Below are 22598 nucleotides of genomic sequence, written 5' to 3'. Positions count from 1 at the left end.
ATACCAATATCATATCAGCCATATCATGACGACGAAAACAGCACACGTCAATAACGTCTATGAAAATAATTATTTTAAATTGTTACTCATCGGAGCCATTGTTTAATGGTTAATATCTAAAAGATATTGTTTCATTTCATATCATTCCAACAGAAATCACCGGTTTGGCATTTAAGACATTTAGCAATTATTCGTACAAACAATATTGTTGTTAAATCTTTGAATGGTGTTTAGAAGTGATACACACGAGGAAGAGAATTTATGGATGTCAACTTCTTTATTATGAGGAACACAACGTTTTGGGGTATATACTTACTCCTTCATCAGATCATTATAATATTCACCTGATGAAGGAGTAAGCATGTACTCCGAAACGCCTCATAATAAAGAAGCTGACATCCCTAAAAAATTTAATGTTCTTCGTTATATTGTTATTATTATTCATCTCATATTATTATGAACTTTACATTTCTACAAGTGTGTCTCATAGGTCAAATATGGCCGAATGTTGTGACTTTTAGTCAGCAATTATTATACACTGATACGTACAACTAGTGACACGTCTAGGCTATTCAACAATCACGCGCACCTGAGACACCCGAGTTCCAATCGAACTGCGCACTCCTCCACGCTGCAACCCAAAGAGTTCTAGGCAATTTTATGGAACACTCGATTTATCGACAGTCAGTGGTTGATGTCTGCAAAAACCAAATGCCGAACTGTGTTATCTAATTTACGGACATTTGGGTGGTGATGGCAAATCTATCCAGACCGTATGGGGTCGATCAATTATAACACGGACTAATGAGTGCCGACCAAGGAACCGCGACCATTGCCGATGTCCAAGGCCTAACCAATCTGAAAGTGTGCCTCTTTCGTGCGAGTGCCTCGGCTCGGGATGAAGTGCACGAGCAGGTCTGATGCATGCTGACGTGGAACCAAGGAAGATGCCACAGGCCTACCTCGCTTTATTAGGCTTTGTATTTGTACAGGTGAGTTCTTCTGTAATTACTGATGCTCCATGTTAAGGGTTACCTGTGTGTTTTACAGTAACAATGTGGCATATGTGTACTATAATGACTGCCTCTTATAATGGTATGCAGTAAACGAGAAGAAAATGCCGTTCTTCAATATAATCCTGTTTTAGTGGTGGGTTTAATTTTAGCATCTCCTTTGTAAAATAAATTGTTAGCGATCAATAATATTTATAAATAAAGGGCATTTAATGTGATACGAATACATGTAAATGAATTTTGTTCTTTATGAAATGGAGGTTTATTATTCAAACAATTTTAAACAACGTAAATAGTTGCGTATTTTGAATGTTATAACAATGTGATTCAGTATCATATGTTGAGTAGGTTAAGTGTACTGTGTTATATTCTGGTGTCTGACATCTCAAGAATACTCTCTGGTGTGTAAACCATATTACCTGATATTGAGTGTTTAAACGTCAAACGCATTCACTATAATGGTGTATGGTGTCAAGAATGAAATACATAATTTGTACGAAATGCACGTAATCGTGGATCATCGACAACAGGTATACCATACTACTTAACCTTTGATAGATATTCTTAGCGTCCTTTGTAACTGGATGTGCGAGATGGTGGCGTACAAATAGGATCCGATTTGGGCATGGAATTGACGTTAAGCTTCATTTCAAGTAATATTATCCAAAGAAGACATGGGAGCTTGGCTTAATATGTCTGTTTATATCATATTATTATATTTGTTTGCAATATAAACTCAAACATTTATAGACCGTCATACCGAAAGACGGCTTGAGGTTATAGAGCCAATGCTACCGATTTTATTGAACGAATGTACCTGTTAAACCATACTTATTCTTAGAAACCTACATCGCTATGTGCCTGTTGTTTCCTGCATTGATTCTCGGTCAGTGTTTATTAACTCATTTGTTATTCACTGCTGGTTGATATATGTGTTTATGTAGATAAAACATACATCATAAAAACAAACATCCATAATCCATGGTGCATACCACCGTGAAACGTTATAGTTTCTCGTCAAGGTACAAGGGTTAAACCGAGTGGTCGGTTCAAATTAATCGAAGGTTGTGGGATCATTAATAATGTTATTGGTGTGGATTGTTAGGAATGAATATCCTACAGTGAGTGAGTAAGTTTTGAACAGTATTTCAGTAACCTCGCGGCGTGACAACTTGATTTGGGAGGAACGTAACGTTTGATTCAGACGTTACAGCTTTGGTTTGTTTGGTTTGTTGTTTTACGCCTTACTCAGCATTATTCCAGCTATATGACGGCGGTCTGTAAATAATCGAGTCTGGACCAGACAATCCAGAGACTGATATCATGAGCATCGATCCACGAATTTGGGATAGATGACATGCTTCAAGCAAGTCAGCGAGCCTGACAACCCGATCCCGTTAGTCGCCTCTTACGACAAGCATAGTCGACTTTTACGGCAAGCATGGTTTGCTGAAGACCTATTCTTTCCCGGATCTTCACGGGTTACAGCTTTTGGGAAACCCACGAGCACAATCATCTTTCACAAAGAACTGATGCATTGTACATGTACACTTTACTCCAGGGGATGGTTCCACTGATCCGTTGATCAATGATAAGCCTTCAAACTGAAACCTTGAATTGTAGTTTCAACCTCGATGATATTGATTGATGCTCACACTATCAACCTCATGTTGGTCCAATCCTGACGGGTGGCCCAGTCGTCTAAGGCACCGCAATTCGTTGTGCATAGCTGCGTCCCCTTGGTAAACCAGAAACCTATGGTCGTGGGTACGAATCCCAGTTCACCCCGAACATGTTTCTAGGTTTGTTAGCGCCATACCCGTGCTCGTTGGTTTCTGCGAAGACCTGCTTCACTACAGGCTTACCCGTCTCCCCCCACCCTCACCTCCCCCCTTATAGTAAGCTGACTCGCCGTGATATGACTGGAACAGCGGTATTAAAACCAACTCACGCACACTAGTTAGTCCAGACACTGGTATCTAAATGCAGTTTACATATAACTGTTATGTTGCTATTTCTATCTATATGCGGTAATACATCCTTTATTATAATCTTTGATTCGTAAGCAACACACAGGTTGGTTTGACCTACGACTTTAACTTTTGTGCCATATGAAAAAAACGCAAACACTACCTACCCAAACAGGCGCTAGCCTAACTCACCAACCAAATTATAAAACCGTTTTGTTTGCAGTGAGTAATGTCTCATAAGTTAACAAATGAAGGCAAACCGAACAGTTGATTTCCCAAGTAGTGTGGAGCCGGGATAACCGACGCTCTATTTCGCGTTTTCCTTCTTATTGCCTGAATCAGGCAACGTTCCGCTTTCTAAACGATATCATCCATTATGGTTGCCTGCCTGGCTGCATCGTCACCATCAGTTATGCTTCTGTTGTCTAGTATTGATACTGGACGTTCACATTGAATCATTATGATTGTTCTTTTATCTGAATCACTGGATAAGCGTTCCGCTATCAACGATTTCTTCCGCCTGGCTGCATGTATTTCGCATCAGATCTGAGACTAAACGATGAAAATGAATGTAAATGCAAACTTAGGCCAGAGATTGTCTTTGATCTTCCCAGCATTAATGACAAAGATCCAAATGTGATCTGGTTTTCATTAATAGATGCCATCAGTCTGGAATATATGAATAGTCTTTGGGTAATTGGGGCTCATTTATATCCACATCTACGGTAGTGTAAGCATATCTATAGCTAAGTAATGAAAGTGCAGACCGGTGATAGCGACGGTCAATCGTTGTCAGTCTAATGGAGGAGTCGCTGGAATATCTAAATATATCCTTGCTATAAAGGTATACGGACACATCTGATGATGTGGAGCAGAGATGATATTCAAGGGACAAAGACTTTGGATCATTAAGACTCCCACTCTCATATCCCGTCACGGTTACATTCAAGACGAACCGTCTTCTTGTCAAGGATCCTATTTGAGAAATGTATAGGAAAGCCAGTAATAGACCCTCGGGGTTAAGACAACAATGATGACTCATAGAGATTATACATGACATGCTTGCGGAGAACGAATGGAGTTTCTTCGTTTCTAAGGTTTATGATTGCTATGCAATATTACATGTTTCTCTCTTCGTATTGTTCGATGTCTTGCGAAATACACATAAAGGATTGTTATATTATCATGGAAATAGCATAGCAACTATGTCAGCAGAAAGAAGGGGTTCCTGAGAATTATATAATTGGTACAACCTGCAACAAACACAGACTACTACATTCGATATTCAAACGAAATAAAAATGAATTCCAACACTGGTTTAGAAGACACGCGCAATCATCATGACCATAATAATTATATCCATAATCATAAAGGAGGAGAATGATGATGATGATAATGATAATGATGATGATCATGATGATGATATGTGTTCGAATCCATGTTCGCCTTGATTTTGTTTATACGTTTTCCTCTTTCGGCATTCCTTACCACATCAAGCTGACAGGCCCTGATATAATTGACATACTGAGTGATCAGAAAGGCATGAATATAAACTGACTCACTTAGGCAGTTCGTCGTCACAGGTAGAATACGATTATTACCACATACTGCTACTGATGATAATAAAATAAGTGAACAAATTAACGCTACTGCTCTTTCTATCACTGCTAATAGTACTGATCCCTGCAGAACCGGGTAATAATTGGTTTTAAGCAACTACTACTACTACTACTGCTGCTGCTACCACTACCACTACTTATTATTACTACTAGAATTGTACTGTGCACTTTGGCACACATTTATTTGTCTTATGATCTTCTTGTGAAGCCTGTCAAGACTCATGAAAACAAGGCATTCCATTCTTACTCGAGCCAAGGATGCGGGACATAATCTTAATGTCAATGTTGATTTTGTTGATGGTTCTGTACTGCTGGACGGTACAGAAATTAGTGTCAACCAAGCGAAGTGCCATATCAAACCGGCCCAGGAGAGGCCATGTGAACGACAACTGTATTTAGTTTGTGTGAGTCCTCCGCTTGGGTGAAGTCGGCTGGCCTGAAGAGTGAGACAGTAGTCATTCTGTTTGTTGCTCAGGATCAGTCACTTCCCGCTCGAAACCGTCAATGTGTGATTTTTGCATCAAAATGTAAATGAAATGTAGAATATGCAATGAATGTGACTGTCCAACACATTGTCATTGGATGCCCAGCTTTGGCACAAACACAGTATCTTAAGCGACATGATGGAGTGGCTCGATCCTTTTATTACCGTCTTCGCCATGGTACATATGGTACGACACAGAATATGTAGAGGGCGTCATTGAAAATGATAAAAACAATTGTTTATGGAATAGGTCCGTATACAGCCTCAGACGTATAATATATCCAATAAAAACAACATTTATATCATTGAATTTTCTGTGATTGACTAGATTGAGGAGAAAATGACAATTATGCAGACCTCAACTTTCGAAATGTCACGCTTGCATCCCAAGTACAAAGTTGTCCGTCTCCCCATTGTTCTCGGTGCCTTAACTATAGGTTTGGTACCTCCCAATCTGTTGACTGACATTGGGAGAGTACCCGGGTTTGCTACAAGAAATACAGCCCTTCTGACAATCTGGGTAATGCAGAAGGCTGCAGTGTTGGGGAGTCTTCACATTCTCCGAAAAGTTCTAGGTGGGTTTGACTAAGCAACGCTTTTTTGGAGAAGTTCCATTCGCTGTCTGGGCTGCGTGTAGAGGGGGCAAGGGCCCCGTGCTGATGATGAGCCTAAACAGCCAGACTGTGCCAGGATCATCCACACCCTTTTTGCTGCATTTTTTATTTGAATCTGTAGATAAAAATGAATACAATACAGTGACCACACACATTATTCTGATACCCAAATTTGGCCCATCTATGTTGCATTCTTAACTTACTGTATTACAGTGCATTCAAGAAACGTTTTAGATGTAAGTTGTATATTAGGTCCTCATACACAGTTTAGTTGTGGACATTTGACACGGAGATTCTTACAAAAGAAATTCAAATCTTAGTCTCAAATAACTATCTTATTCCGAAATCGTTAATAGGCACGTGTCTGTTTGATGCACCACGGGTTCAGGTTGAAACGAAAGATCATAAAAACTCATCAGGTACCATTCGATGCATGTTGATGCTCTGGCTGACAGCAGAGCATCTGCAATGCTATATGAGGAGATAAATTATTCTGTCACAAGGGCTTAGGTTCCGACTGAGGATATCAATTTTCCTCCTGTGACAGATATTCGATACTCTTTAACCCAAAGTAAACTTTTACACACAGAGTTACTTGAAGTTGCGTTGTAACTGAGTGTATTTTCGACTGCCCCATAGAGATACACGCCCCTTTACCATAAGATTAATTACGCCCGTCTGGAAGCGTGTAAATACCTTTAGTGTAGTTGCACAGTTTCATATCCTGCTGTAAAACGAGGGGGGAATGAGAGTCTCCACGAGCGGAGGAATGAGAGACTCTGATTGAGTCGAATTGTAACTAAAGCCACAGAGTGCCCACACAGCGCAGTATCATTAAAGACGTGGCCAATGATACGTTCAGTATTATAAAATTTTGATTAATCTAGAAACTGAACTTGTCATCGGTTCTCTAAATATAGTATGCTATATCCGGATTTCGCTTTTTTTCCGAAACTGACAGCGGTAATTATCGCTTCTTAAAATCAAGTATCGGTTTCATCGGTTTCATATCCGTAATATCCAAGGCTATGGTCGATTCTACTCATCTCCTATGACCGAAGTGGCTCTCTCTCTCTCTCTCTCTCTCTCTCTCTCTCTCTATATATATATATATATATATATATATATATATATATATATATATGTGTGTGTGTGTGTGTATATATATATATATATATAAGAGTTTCCAAAAATATGTTTTTCTGACGGCTTGTACAATGTTGACAATTATCTGTATCCATGCCTTCGAACGGTACATGCAATGATACATCAACAAAACAAATAATGGAAGAAGGAAGAAATGTTTGACAAGGCCCTAGAACGCAACACGAAGGAACACCACTCACCCACTACATATATGCAATTATCGACGTGCCCTTTTCAAAGTGATCCGCGACTGGTTGGAATATTTCAAGTTGTCTACTCTGAGGTCCGCGTCTACCCTCGAGCTAGCTCAAGAAGCTCCAGTTGCGCGCATGGACCCACGTGGTATCGTTGACATAGAAGACTATTACCATTTCTGGAACGCAAATATTTCCCATCTTTGACCCTTGTATATTACAGCACTCTGAAATGTAGATCGATGACTCAACAAGCTCCACTTAGTCAATGTCAGGGAAAACTGTATAATATAAACCTGCATGTCTGAGTCCTGAAAAACACAGCTATAGAAGTGTTGTTTTGTGCAAACCTAAAGGTCAGCAGCACCAGTAATGTCATTAATCATCTTTACGTCAGTTCTCCTTGAAAGGGGGTATTTGTGGTATTGATAAAGTGCGGGAACGGGCATAATCCTAAACTGACATTGACTGGTGTTTTGATGGCAAAGTATACATAATGTGTTTACATGTGATAACTTTTACGCAGATCCAAATTTTGAACAGGCATTCTGAAAATAATTATCACCTAGTCAAATAGTCATAAAAAAACGTTCTCATGTGCCTAACAAGCTAATGTCGAAATGGCAAAAATTACAAACCTCTTGACGTATGCATCAATTTTGTAGTTGTGGGATATGACAAGATGTAATATGTAGAAAGGGCTTGTTTGCCACTTCTAATAGTATTAGTGTTGCAACCAGGAAGCAGTACTGCTTGTCCTCCTTATAACGGTCATTCAACAACATCGTATGAGGGGTTTTGTATTAATGTATATTATATTAAAGATTTTGTTAGACACGTATAAATCCTGTATGCACGTATCTTTTTCGCAGATGTCTATTTGTGATTAAACGAACTTCATTAAAGTTCAGTAAACCTTTTGGCTACATTCCCCACTTCTGTCAAGAACTTTACTTCCGATGTTATTTGACCATGTCATCTTGAAGTAACTAGGTTGGGACTATACCACAATAAATGATTGACACATTAATCTCACTAGGTTGGGTATATACCACAGTAAATGACTGACACATTGATCTCATAAGGCTGGAACTATACCACAGTAAATGAATGACACATTAATCCTGCTAGTTTGGGTCTATTCCACAGTAAATGATTGACACATTGATCTCACTAGGTTGGGTCTATACAACAGTAAATGACTGACACATTGATCTCACTAGGTTGAATCTATACCACAGTAAATGAATGACACATTGATCTTACAAGGTTGGGCCTATACCACAGTAAATGCCTGACACATTGAGCTTGCTAGGTTGGGTCTATACCACAGTAAATGACTGACACGTTGATCTTGCTAGGTTGGGTCTATACCACAGTAAATGAATGACACATTGATCTTGCTAGGTTGGGTCTATTCCACAGTAAATGACTGACACATTGATCTTGCTAGATCTTGCTAACGTGTAAGGAGACTTGTTCTGGGATCTCCATGTGTAACATGTAAGGAGACTTGTTCTGGGATCTCTATATGCATCATGTAAGGAGACTTGTTCTGAGATCTCCATGTGTAACATGGAAGGAGACTTGTTCTGGGATCTCCATATGTAACATGTAAGGAGACTTGTCCTGGGATCTCCATATGTAACATGTAAGGGGACTTGTGCTGGGATCTCCATATGTAACATGTGAGGAGACTTGTTCTGGGATCTCCATATGTAACATGTAAGGAGACTTGTTCTGGGATCTCCATATGTAACATGTAAGGAGACCTGTTCTGGGATCTCCATATGTAACATGTAAGGTGACTTGTTCTTGGATCTCCATATGTAACATGTAAGGAGACTTGTCCTGGGATCTCCATATGAAACATGTAAGGAGACTTGTTCTGGGATCTCCATATGTAACATGTAAGGAGACTTGTTCTGGGATCTCCATATGTAACATGTAAGGAGACTTGTTCTGGGATCTCCATATGTAACATGTAAGGAGACTTGTCCTGGGATCTCCATATGTAACATGTAAGGAGACTTGTTCTGGGATATCCATATGTAACATATAAGGAGACTTGTTGAGGGATCTCCATATGTAACATGTAAGAAGACTTGTCCTGGGATCTCCATATGTAACATGTAAGGAGACTTGTTCTGGGATCTCGATATGTAACATGTAAGGAGACTTGTTCTGGGATCTCCATATGTAACATGTAAGGAGACTTGTTCTGGGATCTCCATATGTAACATGTAAGGAGACTTGTCCTGGGATCTCCATATGTAACATGTAAGGAGACTTGTTCTGGGATATCCATATGTAACATATAAGGAGACTTGTTGAGGGATCTCCATATGTAACATGTAAGCAGACTTGTCCTTGGATCTCCATATGTAACATGTAAGGAGACTTGTTCAGGGATCGCCATATGTAACACGTAAGGAGACTTGTTCAGGGATCGCCATATGTAACACGTAAGGAGACTTGTCCTGGGATCTCCATATGTAACATGTAAGGAGACCTGTTCTGGGATCTTCATGTGTAACATGTACATGTGTAAGGGGACTTGTCCTGGGATCTCCATATGTAACATGTAAGGAGGCGTTTCTTGGTATAAATGAGTCGAGTCACGGATTGCCGTCTTGGTACAACAACACACAATCAGTCAAGGCACACAAAGAAACATTGGGCTCCTTCCTTTCTTCTAAAATGTGTCAAAAACACTGTGGCTTAGTGAAAGTCTTAACATTTGGATGAGAACTACATGTCAAACACCATGACTGACAATCTTTGCATTCACAGGTTTGATCAATATTATTATTCCTACTTTGAATTAGCCCAAACTGAATGCAGATCAATCTCAGATCTGTAACGGTTCTATCCGTGGTATCTTTAAATCATGGAATGTTACCAGGAAGTAATACTTGTTGGAAGGATCACAGGCATTGGTCAGGACGTCATTCGATTACAAATGTGACCCGAAAACCATTCTGGTCCGAATGACAGACTTTTGATGCAATTACCACCCATAACGCACGCCTTGGAAGCGAATTTGGAATGTCAAGAGTCAAAATTGTGTGACAGTTAGGGCGAATGTGTTTTGTTGTCATGGAAATTAATAACACTGAAGCGACGTAAGAATTATCTTTATTGATAATAAACACAGAAATTAGTTTAACATCCAATTACGCAAGGTTGTCGTATAGAAAAATCGATATCATTTATAGCTCTAGCTTCCTTAAAATCACTGTCGGAATGGGGAAAATGCTGTGTTTTTCTAAATGTTGATTCCCTCCACGTGTAATCACAACTGAAGCAAAAGAAAATGCAATAAAGGAATAATGAATACTGTCCGTTGAAATAACCCACATTACAGAGGGTAACCACGAATTTTGTTATACATGCGGTGGGTGTGTGGCTGCTTGTACTAGTCCGGATTATTTTTTTAATAATTTTTTTTTGCTCACCAACTGTGATACCATGGCCCAGTTTTATCACGGATACCCCACACAGATACAGTATCCTGACTCCGAGCTGATCAATCTTTGGTTTATCCCCTTAAAGCCGTGCGCCAGGCAGGGGAACAACAAATACCATTATTTTAACGTTTTGTGGTATGACGCGGCAGGGGATTGAACCACTGACCTCAAGACCATGGATGCGCTCTGTAAATGGAATACACAGTTAAAGTGAATGGTACATATAGAAATTGTGCATCTATTGTTAGGGTGGACGGATTCCAAGACTGCTTATGAGTAGCACGTTCTACATACCAGTTTTCAGAATCATATCTGCGGGTACGGGTGGCTAAGTCGTCTAAGGAGCCGTAAATCGCTGTGATTAATTTTCTTGTCAGCACCATACCCGCGCTCGTGTTACGAAATTGGTAAACGCCTAAATAATAGTGACGAACCCCGTTGCATACTCATAAGAAATATCCGTTAAACAGCATAATCCCTTGAACGATTCCAATTGTTTATGAATCACTTTCAAATAGTGTAGGAACTAGGTGTTCGCAAAAAGGGTTCTTACTACGGGCTTTCCTCCCGTGCTGACACGCCGTGATATAACCTAAATACTGGTCAAAATGGCGTTAAACCATCCTTACATTACTCACGAATTAAATGGGGATAATTCTTCTGAGATGACAATTATTACTTTCATTTACGCCGGGCTTAAAGCGAAAAGATTTCTTAGATGCAGTAAAGAGGCAAAAGAAACCAATAAAAAAATAAAATTGCTTGTTTTGGTGAAAAACATTCTTAAGATCAGGGTTAGAATTGGTCTTCAGCAACCCATGTTTGTTGGATAAGGCGACCAACGTTCAGGCATGAAATCGCATCCCATTATTGTGTATATCGATGCTCATGATGTCAATCACTGGATTGTCTGCTCCAGATTCGATTATAACCTATCATATATTAGAAATAATTAGAACCCCGTTTGTCCTGACACGTGCGTTTGCAATGTGGAGGAAAATAACATGTCTCTACTGTAAAATAAATGACAGTTTGATAATCAATGTACAACCGAATTAAGCCGGAAATTGGTTTGAGAAACCCATACATATATTTACCATTAAGCATGTCAGGTATCGGACGAGATCCAGCACTCGTCACGTCACAGTCGCGTGACGTACGATTTATTATTCGTTCAATTATGCTCATTTGGAAACGTGTCCTGCATAGCAAGCAACAAAACACCGTCCCCGACATGTTCCAGAGACCGCGGTGCCCGATTCCTTCATGAATTATTAACAGTTCTCCTTCTCTGCTTTCTGACTGCAACTTACAGCAATGTCTGATCGATTTGATCCAAAGAAGGAAGGAAAACACCTAGAGGAGTCTCATTACTGTATTCATGGAGTGTATCGCGCCATCGGAGTACTTCAAGATATTCCTGGACACAGTTCTGTGAGACACTCGTCTACGCTGCTTTTGATCAAATTATCTAGTATTTTCTTTTACGTGAGCTTCCCCATACATATTACATGCATGACGTCATAGACAATCAGCTCCGGATAAAGCAGCGATAAGCTATGAAAAAAGGCCATATAGAGAAAATAGTTTGTTACAAGAGTTTGGGGAAAATGAAAACTCACCAAAGTTGGATATTGAGAAGATAATTTAAAACGAAATCGGGTGCAGGGAAGGTCATCTGTATCTCGCAGTCTTATCTCGCAAAATTAGTAAGGTGATATTTTGGTGTCGAGAAGATGGGACACAGCGAACTGTGATGTAGCAAACAGTGGTTGTATGTACACCTCAGGTGAGATGAGGTGAAATGGATTGAAGGTCGCTTTCAAGATTTTTATTGCGCTCATGTAGCGCGTGCGTGTGTGTAGGGGGTGGGTGTAGGGGGTGGGTGGGGGAGGGGCAGCTTGTAATAGTTCGGATGCTAGTATTCTTTTGGCGAACATAACTGGTGAAGTAGGTGAGGTGAAATGAAATGAAACGGATTCAACGTCGCTTTCAAGATTATTGCACTTACGTAGCGCGTGCGTGCGCATGTGTGTATTTATGTGTGTGTGTGTGTGCGTGCGTGCGTGCGTGCGTGCGTGTGTGGCTGCTTATAATTGTCCGGACAAATGCCAGTATTATACCCTTTTCGCAAACATCTGGTGATGTCGCGGTTTTTCAGAGATCCGTTTTAATAATTTTCAATACTATTTTGCATTGTACCCCCAACCGAAAATTGGTTCGGCAGATAATCGAGACTGGTTATTCTCTTACTTTGACGTTATAAATTAATAGTTAGGAGCCATTCCTTCAGAACTGTAATGTGTGGACAAGTTTAAACCAACCTGTCCATCAACTGAGAGAATGTTTGCAATATAAATAGAACATGCAGGTTTGCTGGATTTGTGGTTTAAGCTCAATGACATGTTGTTTATATCTCCAGGCAATGCGCTCTTTTAACGATAACAAATTTACCTAAAAATCTCAGCAATGACGTTTATGCCTAAAGCAATTTTACACCAGGCGTTGAATAAACATAAGCACGGTAACAACGGTGGCACAATCTTCCACATCATATAGAAACTGTTAATACAGAAACATCTTGAAAGAAAAGACAAACAGCGGATGAAATAACAACCTCTATAAACTATTTGCAGGATTTGCGGGAAATTGAAGACCTGGTTTAATCACAGAGTGCAAATTATTGCTGTCTCGTCTTAAAAGACGAACAATGTAATCGAATCAACACACATCGGCTTATTTTTCATCCAATGAAATTAGTCGAAATATCTCAGGCGAGGGTTTAGTTAGATCTTCATTCCTTTCGGATGCCTTTGGTTTTCCTGATGTTTAATTCAACGTCCATATCAAGGTTTAATTGATTTCTGTAGCCTGCACCGATGACCTGACTAAACAGATTATAAGGGTCTTGATAAGAAGTTTAGTGAGCTTAAGTCGATTTTCATTGATTTGATAAGGAGCATTTTATTGACAAGATAATCAAATGGTCTGTGTGACTAAGAAAAGTTTTTCGCGGAAAGCACGCAATCTGTGCATGTTTCAGTGTTTACTGCCACCTTTATGTGTGTGTAAAGGCATCTTTGTGGGCATGGGGCGAGCATTATATAAATTAACATATATATTTGCATTTTTGGAAGGATTCCTTTTCAAATTGTTCACTCTATTAATCAGGATCAAGTTGTACGTGACCTGAATTCTTTTGCTGTTATTATAACTGAAGATATCATACTATTTATCACCCCAAACTGGCTTCCACAGGAGATATCAGATGGGTTAGATCATGTCATATCTCCTAGGATGAGTGAGTGAGTGAGTGAGTGAGTATGGTTAAACGCCGCTTTTAGCAATATTCCAGCAATATCACGGCGGGGGACACCAGAAATGGGCTTCACACATTATACCCCTGTCGGGAATCGAACCCGAGTCTTCGCGTGACGAGCGAACGCTTTAACCACTAGGCTACCCGACCGCCCCTCCTAGGATGAAATTGCATCTCAATCCTTTGTTGACCAATTGTAACATCATTTGGTTACAACGACGTTTCAAATGATTGGTTAGCTGTACTGGATTTTGGAGGATAAATATAACCTCATCCATGTGATATCACACATCGATAAGAGAATTAAACTTTTATTGACAAGTGTTGATGTGTTTGATATCAAAAGACACTCGGGTGAGATTCTCCGTACGTCAAGCATCAATGACATGCTCCAGAAAAGACAGATGTACATTATTTCATACACATCAATTTCCCTGTTTTATACACAGGATGGTGTGTGTCGCCGCTGTTTGTAGAAGTTGGTATTACACAACACAAAGTACGTCTCCATTTCATATCCGTGTAACGCCTCATGAGGGTGGACACGGCTCGTCCTAGAAGACGCAACAGTTGCATCCCTCAGGCACGCAAAAACCCTTTGGATGAGGGTTCGAATCGCCATTCGCCATTTATTTTTGGTTTGTCAGCACCATACTTGTGCTGTCGTGTTTGTTCGGGTGAACGCTTGACTTTCCTTTGCATGTGTTTGAGACGGTTGCCACTGGAGTGGCAGCATACGCTGACCTGTTCGCGAACACCTTGAATCATGACATTTTTTTATGATTCATAAACACATGATTATAGTATAGTCGGAATCATACAATGGACTCTGCTTTTAGCACAGATGTATTTTGTTTATGGAAAGGGTTTTATTTTACCCAAGAGGAAAACGTTTACGACCTGAAACATTTTCACCGAAGCTTTTCTCCGTGGTAAAATTGAAATGACCAACTAACTGAAGTATTGGCATTAAGCTTAATGCATCAAATCACATTCAATAATAATCCCTTGATATGGATTAACTGAATGCATGGGTAGATCTACTTGTTTGGGGTTTATTTACAGTAAGGTTTGGCAGACATAAGCTCATTTTACTGGTTTAAATCCAGTGGCAACAGACATCACGTCAAATGAAGCGCATTAGCTTCTCTTCTGAACATTTTTGTCAATTCGGAGGCCAGAACCATCTTCCGGGATTCCGGGATAGAATAGGCCTCCAGCATAACAGCAACATATTCAGACTACAAATTACTAGATCCTGATTAATAGAGTGAACAATTTGAAAACGAAGGTTTCCTTGCAAACATATATGTTAATTTACATAATTCTCGCACAATGCGTCACAAAGGTGTCTGTGCAATAAGATAAAGGTTACACTGGAAAATAAAAGCCTTCAAAAGAAATCTGTGCAAAAAGCAGAGTCGATTATACGATTCACACTATATCATGACCATATGTCTCTGAATCACTATCAAATAGTGATGATACCAGGTGTTCGCGAAAAGGCGAGGACAAACATCCGTGACTTTTTCAAGTCTCAGAAATAATCGGATGTGTACCCCAATATAACAATTCCTGTCGTAGGAATCGACTAAAATTAGGATAGTCAGTAGAGACTCGAGTATTGACAGCTTTTCTTGTTACAGCGGGTATATATCAGAAAAAACTAAACTTCACATGCCAGACAAGCATCATCTTCCTGAGGCAAGGGCGTTAACTGACTGTAAAAGTCCAGTTTCCTCCCTTGCCGAACTAGGCTGGAATTATGGAGTTATCTTTTGCCTGCACCAACGAGTCGATGCATAGTCCGATCAAAATCACGTAACGAAATCGACATCTGGTTCGTACACAACATGGATTTCAACGTGCAGAGTTTGAGTCGAATGAAGGATTTGCAAAAGATGTGTACCGTCGACAGATATTTTCCAAATCTTTTCATGTTTTTAATCAAGGTGCTCACGTGATTTGATGCACTTTGCGAGATAAGACCCGTTTTATTACAACATATATCTTGATCATCGATCACAGCGTCCCGACTGGGCGCCGCCGTTTTGTTTGAAACAAATGCATGTGATATAAGAAGAACCTGATTGGTCAATAGGAGGGGCATAGAAGGGACATAACTCGTATTAGCCACTGGTGGAGCTACGATCGAGCAAAGACATTCCGGCCTAGTTCGGCAGGCGTGAAAACTGGACTGTTAGAGTAAGTAAACGACCTTACCTCGGGAAGATGGACAAAGATACTCTTTGTCAAATCTTCTCTCGCCTTCTTAAGAAACGTAACGTCATGTTAAGATCAGAAATTGTTGCTGTGTGCTGAAACAGTTGTCGACAGAAGTTGTTATATATGAATCTCCCTTTGCAAGTCATAAACAAGAATCTAACGAAAACCATCACAAGAAGGTTTTTAAAATTAATACAAACTGTTTTCATTGCACGACTATATGTGTTGATAGAAACAATGATGTCATCACTTAAAGTCATCTATTGTCCTCCAGCTGACCTTCATATAATATTATTTTTATTAGTGCTGACTTCTCAGTTTTTTGGACAGAAGCCTTTCAGCTGTGTTGACTTTTGAAAACAAACACTTAAAAAAATACAGTCGTTCCTTTGAATATTAACTATTGTTGCGTCTCACCACTGTGAGTTTATGCAAGTAAAATTCTATGATGATAATCATCTTAACCTTGTTTGTGATGTGTTTTTGAGACAATATCTGAAAATCTCCACTGTGTGCTGAGCATGTGGTCCTTCATCGCTTCTTTCAGCAACGTCGTTAGCAGGCTCCATTAACATCACGCTGATGTTTGTTCATATTAATCGACAAATCTCGTGCTGCTGTTAATTATTTGTCATACAGCTGCTAGTGTCACTCTACATCCCTTGAGCTAATGATGCTATCTGATTCAATGAGGAGTTATAGGATTCATCCCTGAAATTAGATCTGTCATCTGTAGAGAAACAGAGAGGACCACATATCTACTGTTTCATCATCAGTAACTGGAATGAGGAATTTGGAAAAACAAACATTTCGACTTGTTTGCTCATTTGGATGATAATTTAGATGTTGTGCATTTCCTTCATACGATATAAGACATAGTGAAATTGAAAACCAGTTCAATATTGTATGAAATGCACCCCTGTAGGATAACCGTAAAGAAAGCGAGTCATGTCTGATATTCTGTACAAAAGTGTTGAGCTTAGTTTATGCTATTGGGCAATCAGCACATTAATAGTTTTATAAAGTATTCAATGCTTTTTTATTCGACCTTCAATACATTTTGTGTACGAACCATACTTGATTGTTGCTAAGAATGAACAAGAAATGGTTATTGGGTGGTAACGTATTTGATACGGGTATCCTTAGATTTGTTTTGAACCTTAAGTAAGCAGTGTTTCTGTGACTGTTTTCCGCCTAGACCATTTGTAATTTTGGGGTCAAATCCAATTTCCAAGTGTATACGTTCTTGTGCCTGGCATGTTATACAGTAAACTACGGTTAAAACGAACACGCTTATAACGAACTGACGGATATAACGAACCTACTTTTTGGTCCCGACTATTTGCTGTAGTTATGCTGTATTTATGCTTATAACGAACTACGGTTATAACGAACTAAAATTAGTAGTCCCTTTGAGTTCGTTACAACCGTAGTTTCCTTATAAGGATGACTGTATCAGTGACCGGTGTTTCCATATCACACTCTAAGCCTATAAACGCTGCCTGTAAATCAGCGTGACTGATGTAACCGGTTGCTTAATCCCCTGTAGAATCATGTCAGCATTTACTCCTCAACGACACACACAAAGAAGCTTCGATCGCCACAATTACCACAACACATTTCTACTTTCCCTTGGAAAGACAGGTCTTCAATAATTCACCCATGTTCACTGATTGCAAAACACTGCTTCACCTTCGTATCAACCCCTTCAGGAGTGAAAGCACTGCTTCAAATAGACCATGTACAATTCAATAATAGCGTTTAAATCAGATTTGACGTTGAGCTTGTTCAGAAGGGGATAGAACCGAATTACATAGCTGAGTTATTCAACTCTAATGTATGTGTCTGACCGATAACACGAGCGGTATATTTCACTCAGACCAAATGAGCGAGGGTTATAAGCAGTCACTCACGGACTACAAAATAGGACATAAATAGGTGGAATATAGTCTGCGAATGGGATAGAAAATACTTAGGTTGGGATCCTAATCTACAAAACACTGTCAGGGTAATTGATGGCCATGGACTGTGGGTAGCAGAGAAAGGCCACAGATGTAATTTGCTGTAAACGGCACGAACAGGAATTAGGTCTTAGACATGGGTTTCATGTGATGCTCCATGAAAATACCCTGATTGCTGCAGCCGAGAAAAGAGGCGTTAGTAGAACGTGATGTAAAACATTTTAGAAAATGGTCGAAGTGCTTTTGGATTCCAATAGGATGAGAACCTTTTCTGCAGTCTTTAGAATCCATACTGGATTTTGATCAATGTAAAAGTTTTGTAACCTAATGAAAAAAAACCTCATTTATATCATTGGTCACTTCAAATCAATTCCAAAGTTGTAATCTTCGCACAGTGCCGCAGGTGAAACCAACACGGGGACATATTTTGTAATAAGACAATTATTACAGTGAAACCTTCTTTGGTCGCATGGGTCCATTTATCTGTGGTGTCCGGCACAAGTCGACATAAAGCCCAATTCTACTATGACTTTAGAAAATGCTGGATTCTAATTAGTGAATCAGAGGTTTCAAATCTCAATTAACACTTCATATTTTGTAATAAGACAATTATTACAGTGAAACCTTCTTTGGTCGCATGGGTCCATTTATCTGTGGTGTGCGGCACAAGTCGACATAAAGCCCAATTCTACTATGACTTTAGAAAATACTGGATTCTAAGTAGTGAATCAGAGGTTTCAAATCTCAATTAACACTTCATATTTTGTAATAAGACAATTATTACAGTGAAACCTTCTTTGGTCGCATGAGTCGATTTATCTGAAGTGAATCAGAGGTTTCAAATCTCAAACCGCTTCTTATTGAAACAGGTGATTTGACGGCCGCATCACCGCAGAATAACGACGTTTACAACTGTAGGTTACAAATGCAGAATTGCGGTTACTACATCATTCACGTTTTGTCAGTTCGACAAAGAGAGTGATCTATATAGGGAAAACCGAGAGCTTGACGTCTGTGACGTCACATCTTTTGCTTCCGGATGAGCGGTGGCTCGTCAGAATAGTGACGCGCGGTGGAGTACGAAACTAGGCTTGTTTAATTTCCTTTAGGGTAGCTACTCCATCTTGGCTTGCAAAGTAGATGGGCTACGCACATTCAATGCTTGTCGTATATGCGTGTGACTATTAGGATGTAAAAAGCTATGTTTGAACATGTACAGTGACACTCGCCCTAAAGGCTTTTTTCGGTGTTTCTTTAATCAGATCGACAACCCACGCAAAAAATGTGGACACGGCCTATGTCGCTTTGTTCAAAATCTTCACCAAAGAGTTCGCGTTGAAAGATAAAACATAGAATGGAGATAAATATACTGTGTTTTTAATGTAGAGCCAGGTTACCTGCAGATTTACGCACGCTAAATGTAACATGTGAAACTTTACTGTGCACATTTCCAAACTCAGTTTAGCGCGGCTAAATCCCAGCATATGATAAACGTAAGTAAGAATCAGTTTGCTCTCGATATAAACATTAAGTATCTCTTTACAAAGATTATAAAGGTTTCACAGAAAACAATACTCTGAGGTATATATATTTAAAATTCGTATTGTTCATTCTTGGAATCGACGCGATTTGAACTGAACGTCCATATGATGAGAATATATAAGATATTCTGTAAACTTGAAGTTAAGCAACGTCGGCGGCGGAGAGTAGTTGGATGGGGGCCTCGTTCGATATCTTGGCTTCTGAGAGTTTCTAGGGTTTCGGCCCTACCACACACTGAAGCACATGTAGCTCATTTGGTGTCTCCTCAGTCAAATGGCTTTGTTCGAAATATGCTTCTGTTGACCCAGCAGTAAATGGGTACCCGGTAGATTGAGATAGTATTGTGAGTGGTAACTGTCTTGCGCCTCTCAAGGTTGTGTACTCCCCAGGGAGTATTAAAATGGATGGATTTGTCGCTGTACAAATTCACACATTATTACATTGTTATTCACACTATACCAACATCTTGCGCATCAGTCATTCGTAGATGTAACTGCACCTAACAGTAACGAAGGTTTAGAGTGTGTTCATGGTTAATGTAGATATCTGTTAAACAACAGTTGGTGAACGTTGCCTGTGAAGAATTAGCGACAAATGTTTGTCTTCCCACCCTAAGCAGAAGCTTATGACTTGTATCATATATTTCAGATGCTAGCTGTAGTGCTCCCTGCCTCCTCGGCCCCTGGTCACGGGGACCACATCCCCCAACCTGCGATGTCCTGCGACCCCAGGAACTCCACATGTCCTGACCACTTCTGTTGTGTCAAAAAGGTGAAGCAATTTTGTTCATGTGAGATACAGTGAGTGAGTGAGTGAGTGAGTTGGGTTTAACGCCGCTTTTAACAGTATTCCAGTTATATCGCGGCGTGTCAGCTTAATGTGGGAGGAAAGCCCGAAGTGATGCAGGTCTCAGACGTTTACCACTTCGGTGAAACCCACGAGCACGGGTATGGTGCTGACAAACCTAGAAACATAATTGGGGCGAACCGGGATTCGAACCCACAATCAAAGGTTTCTGGCGTGCCCAAGGGACGCAACTCTGCACAGCGAATCGCGGCGCCTTAGAGAACTGGGCCACCCGTGCCCCCTGAGATACAGTGACACTGGCGTGTTGGTTAGTTGATAATGCAATACAGTACACTACGGTTAAAACGAACACGCTTATAACGAACTGACGGATATAACGAACCTACTTTTTGGTCCCGACTATTTCCTGTAGTTATGTTGTATTTATGCTTATAACGAACTACGGTTATAACGAACTAAAATTAGTAGTCCCTTTGAGTTCGTTATAACCGTAGTTTACTGTAGTACTTTTGTTGTCAGGAGAGGTGACATTCGCACTGTTTTAACGAATGTTGGAATCGAACCAGTTTTGTTGCAATCCAACACTCAATCAACGGAACTAACATATCAATCCTACATGAGTGTCATACAAAGTACAAATATCCCTCGATCTGTCCACTGCTTCGATGGCTCTATTAGTGCAGGGATTAACGATTACAAGACGAGACGGAGTTGTCATTTATGACACTCTAGGCTCCAGATTGTATATTGATAACAACTTGATATTTGTGTCCAGTTCATATGTCCGCAATGAAGCTAGGATGTTGACATCAATGTTTTGTCTCATCAATGTATCCTACTATATACATGTGGGTATGCAAAATACTGAAAAGTCTAATTTGATTAAAAATAGATCATGCTAGATACAAAATATAATTATTCAATACATATGGACATTTATATATTCTCCTGTATGTAACTTCAAGAGACATTACATGAATATTACCATCTCACATTTGCAGCACAATTATAATTACTCGCTTATACTGTATATATGAATATTGAAATGAACATTTGATTCAAATATCATATTTTGATTTTTACAGGTTATCACATATGCAGATGTCAGTAAATATGCAATTGGATTCACGGAGTGTCAACCACTTCGAAAATTGAAATATTTTTGCCTGGTGATAACAGAGGATTTTATGTGCCCGTGTGAAAAAGGATTAATGTGTAAAGTTAAAGACGGTGACAATTTCGGACATTGTGAGACAGCCGTGGATTGATACCGTTAATGAAGAGGAAATTGGTGTTACTTCTTGCCGGCTGATTGTGGGTGTTGGTGTCCCTTGTATGGAGCTATCCGTTATAACTGAGGATTTGTGATGGATACCAGTGACAACAACGAAGATTCCCTGTGAAAGCATTGGTGTAAAATTGCCCTCGGCTTTAATGTTTTATCCTATAATTGGCAGAGATTTAGGAGAAGGCTTAAGATAGAGTTGGAACAAATTGGCGTAAATGGATAACGTGTTTTTTATAGCCCTCTGTGACATCTGGTTGAACCTTATCACAGTGTCAGAGAGGTATAGATTGAAGTGGGTTTAAAGTCCACTTTGGCCTACACTAAAGCTACACCAATTCCTAAAAGGAATTTCGTGTTCTATCGGAAAATATGAGAAGCCACAACACACATATGCAGTATCATATGCAAGACCAGGACATGAGACTCTCAGCAACGAAAACACTAGAATAGATAGAGATCCATGTGTGGTGCATGCCGTAATTGCTGACTTGACTATATTAGAAACAAGACTACGTTGATTACCTTGTATTACACGAAGCCACACTACTGATGTCAAATACATGTATGTTAGTACATGTGTGTTTGTTGTTTGTTTCAACACGCTAGTGAATGGGGGATGTTGTCTGCTGCTGAAACAATGAGGATAACTCGGTGATGGATGTGACAAGGAAGATGGATGATGTAAAGGCCTCTCATCTTATCCCTGCTCCTTAGGACTGCCAGTGTCAAGTCAAGCGATATCGCAAGTTGCAAATAACTTTCATCATAGCCAAATGGGTCCATGTCACTCCACGTCAAGGTGCCCCACGTGATGGCGAGCCTACACGAATGCTAGATTACATCTGTTGTAGGCGACTATGCTTATCGTAAGAGGCGACTAACGGGATCGGGGGTCAGGCTTTCTGACTTTGTTGATGCATGTCATCGTATCCCAATTGCGTGGAT

General features: G+C 39.8%; 1 protein-coding gene across 1 annotated transcript; it reads left to right on the top strand.

The window, feature by feature from the left end:
• Positions 1 to 636: 636 nt before the first annotated feature.
• On the top strand, positions 637 to 22226 carry LOC124138324. Its single transcript, XM_046504915.2, has 3 exons — positions 637 to 992; positions 20207 to 20329; positions 21451 to 22226. Exons 1-3 carry the CDS (start codon positions 921 to 923, stop codon positions 21631 to 21633), a joined length of 378 nt encoding a protein of 125 aa, XP_046360871.1. The 5' UTR covers positions 637 to 920; the 3' UTR covers positions 21634 to 22226.
• The last annotated feature ends 372 nt before the right edge of the window (positions 22227 to 22598 follow it).

Source organism: Haliotis rufescens, unplaced genomic scaffold (assembly GCF_023055435.1).
Source record: "Haliotis rufescens isolate VD_foot unplaced genomic scaffold, xgHalRufe1.0.p SCAF_5, whole genome shotgun sequence".
Classification (NCBI taxonomy): Eukaryota; Metazoa; Mollusca; class Gastropoda; order Lepetellida; family Haliotidae; genus Haliotis; species Haliotis rufescens.
The sequence above is the reverse complement of the archived record's forward strand: the minus strand, read 5'-3'. Positions and strand labels throughout refer to the sequence as shown.

Coding starts and splice junctions, on each gene's coding strand:
- LOC124138324 (XM_046504915.2), top strand. CDS start 921: ATGCATGCTGACGTGGAACCAAGGAAGATGCCACAGGCCTACCTCGCT. Junction 993..20,206: donor TAGGCTTTGTATTTGTACAG/GTGAGTTCTTCT, acceptor CATATATTTCAG/ATGCTAGCTGTAGTGCTCCC. Junction 20,330..21,450: donor ACTTCTGTTGTGTCAAAAAG/GTGAAGCAATTT, acceptor TGATTTTTACAG/GTTATCACATATGCAGATGT.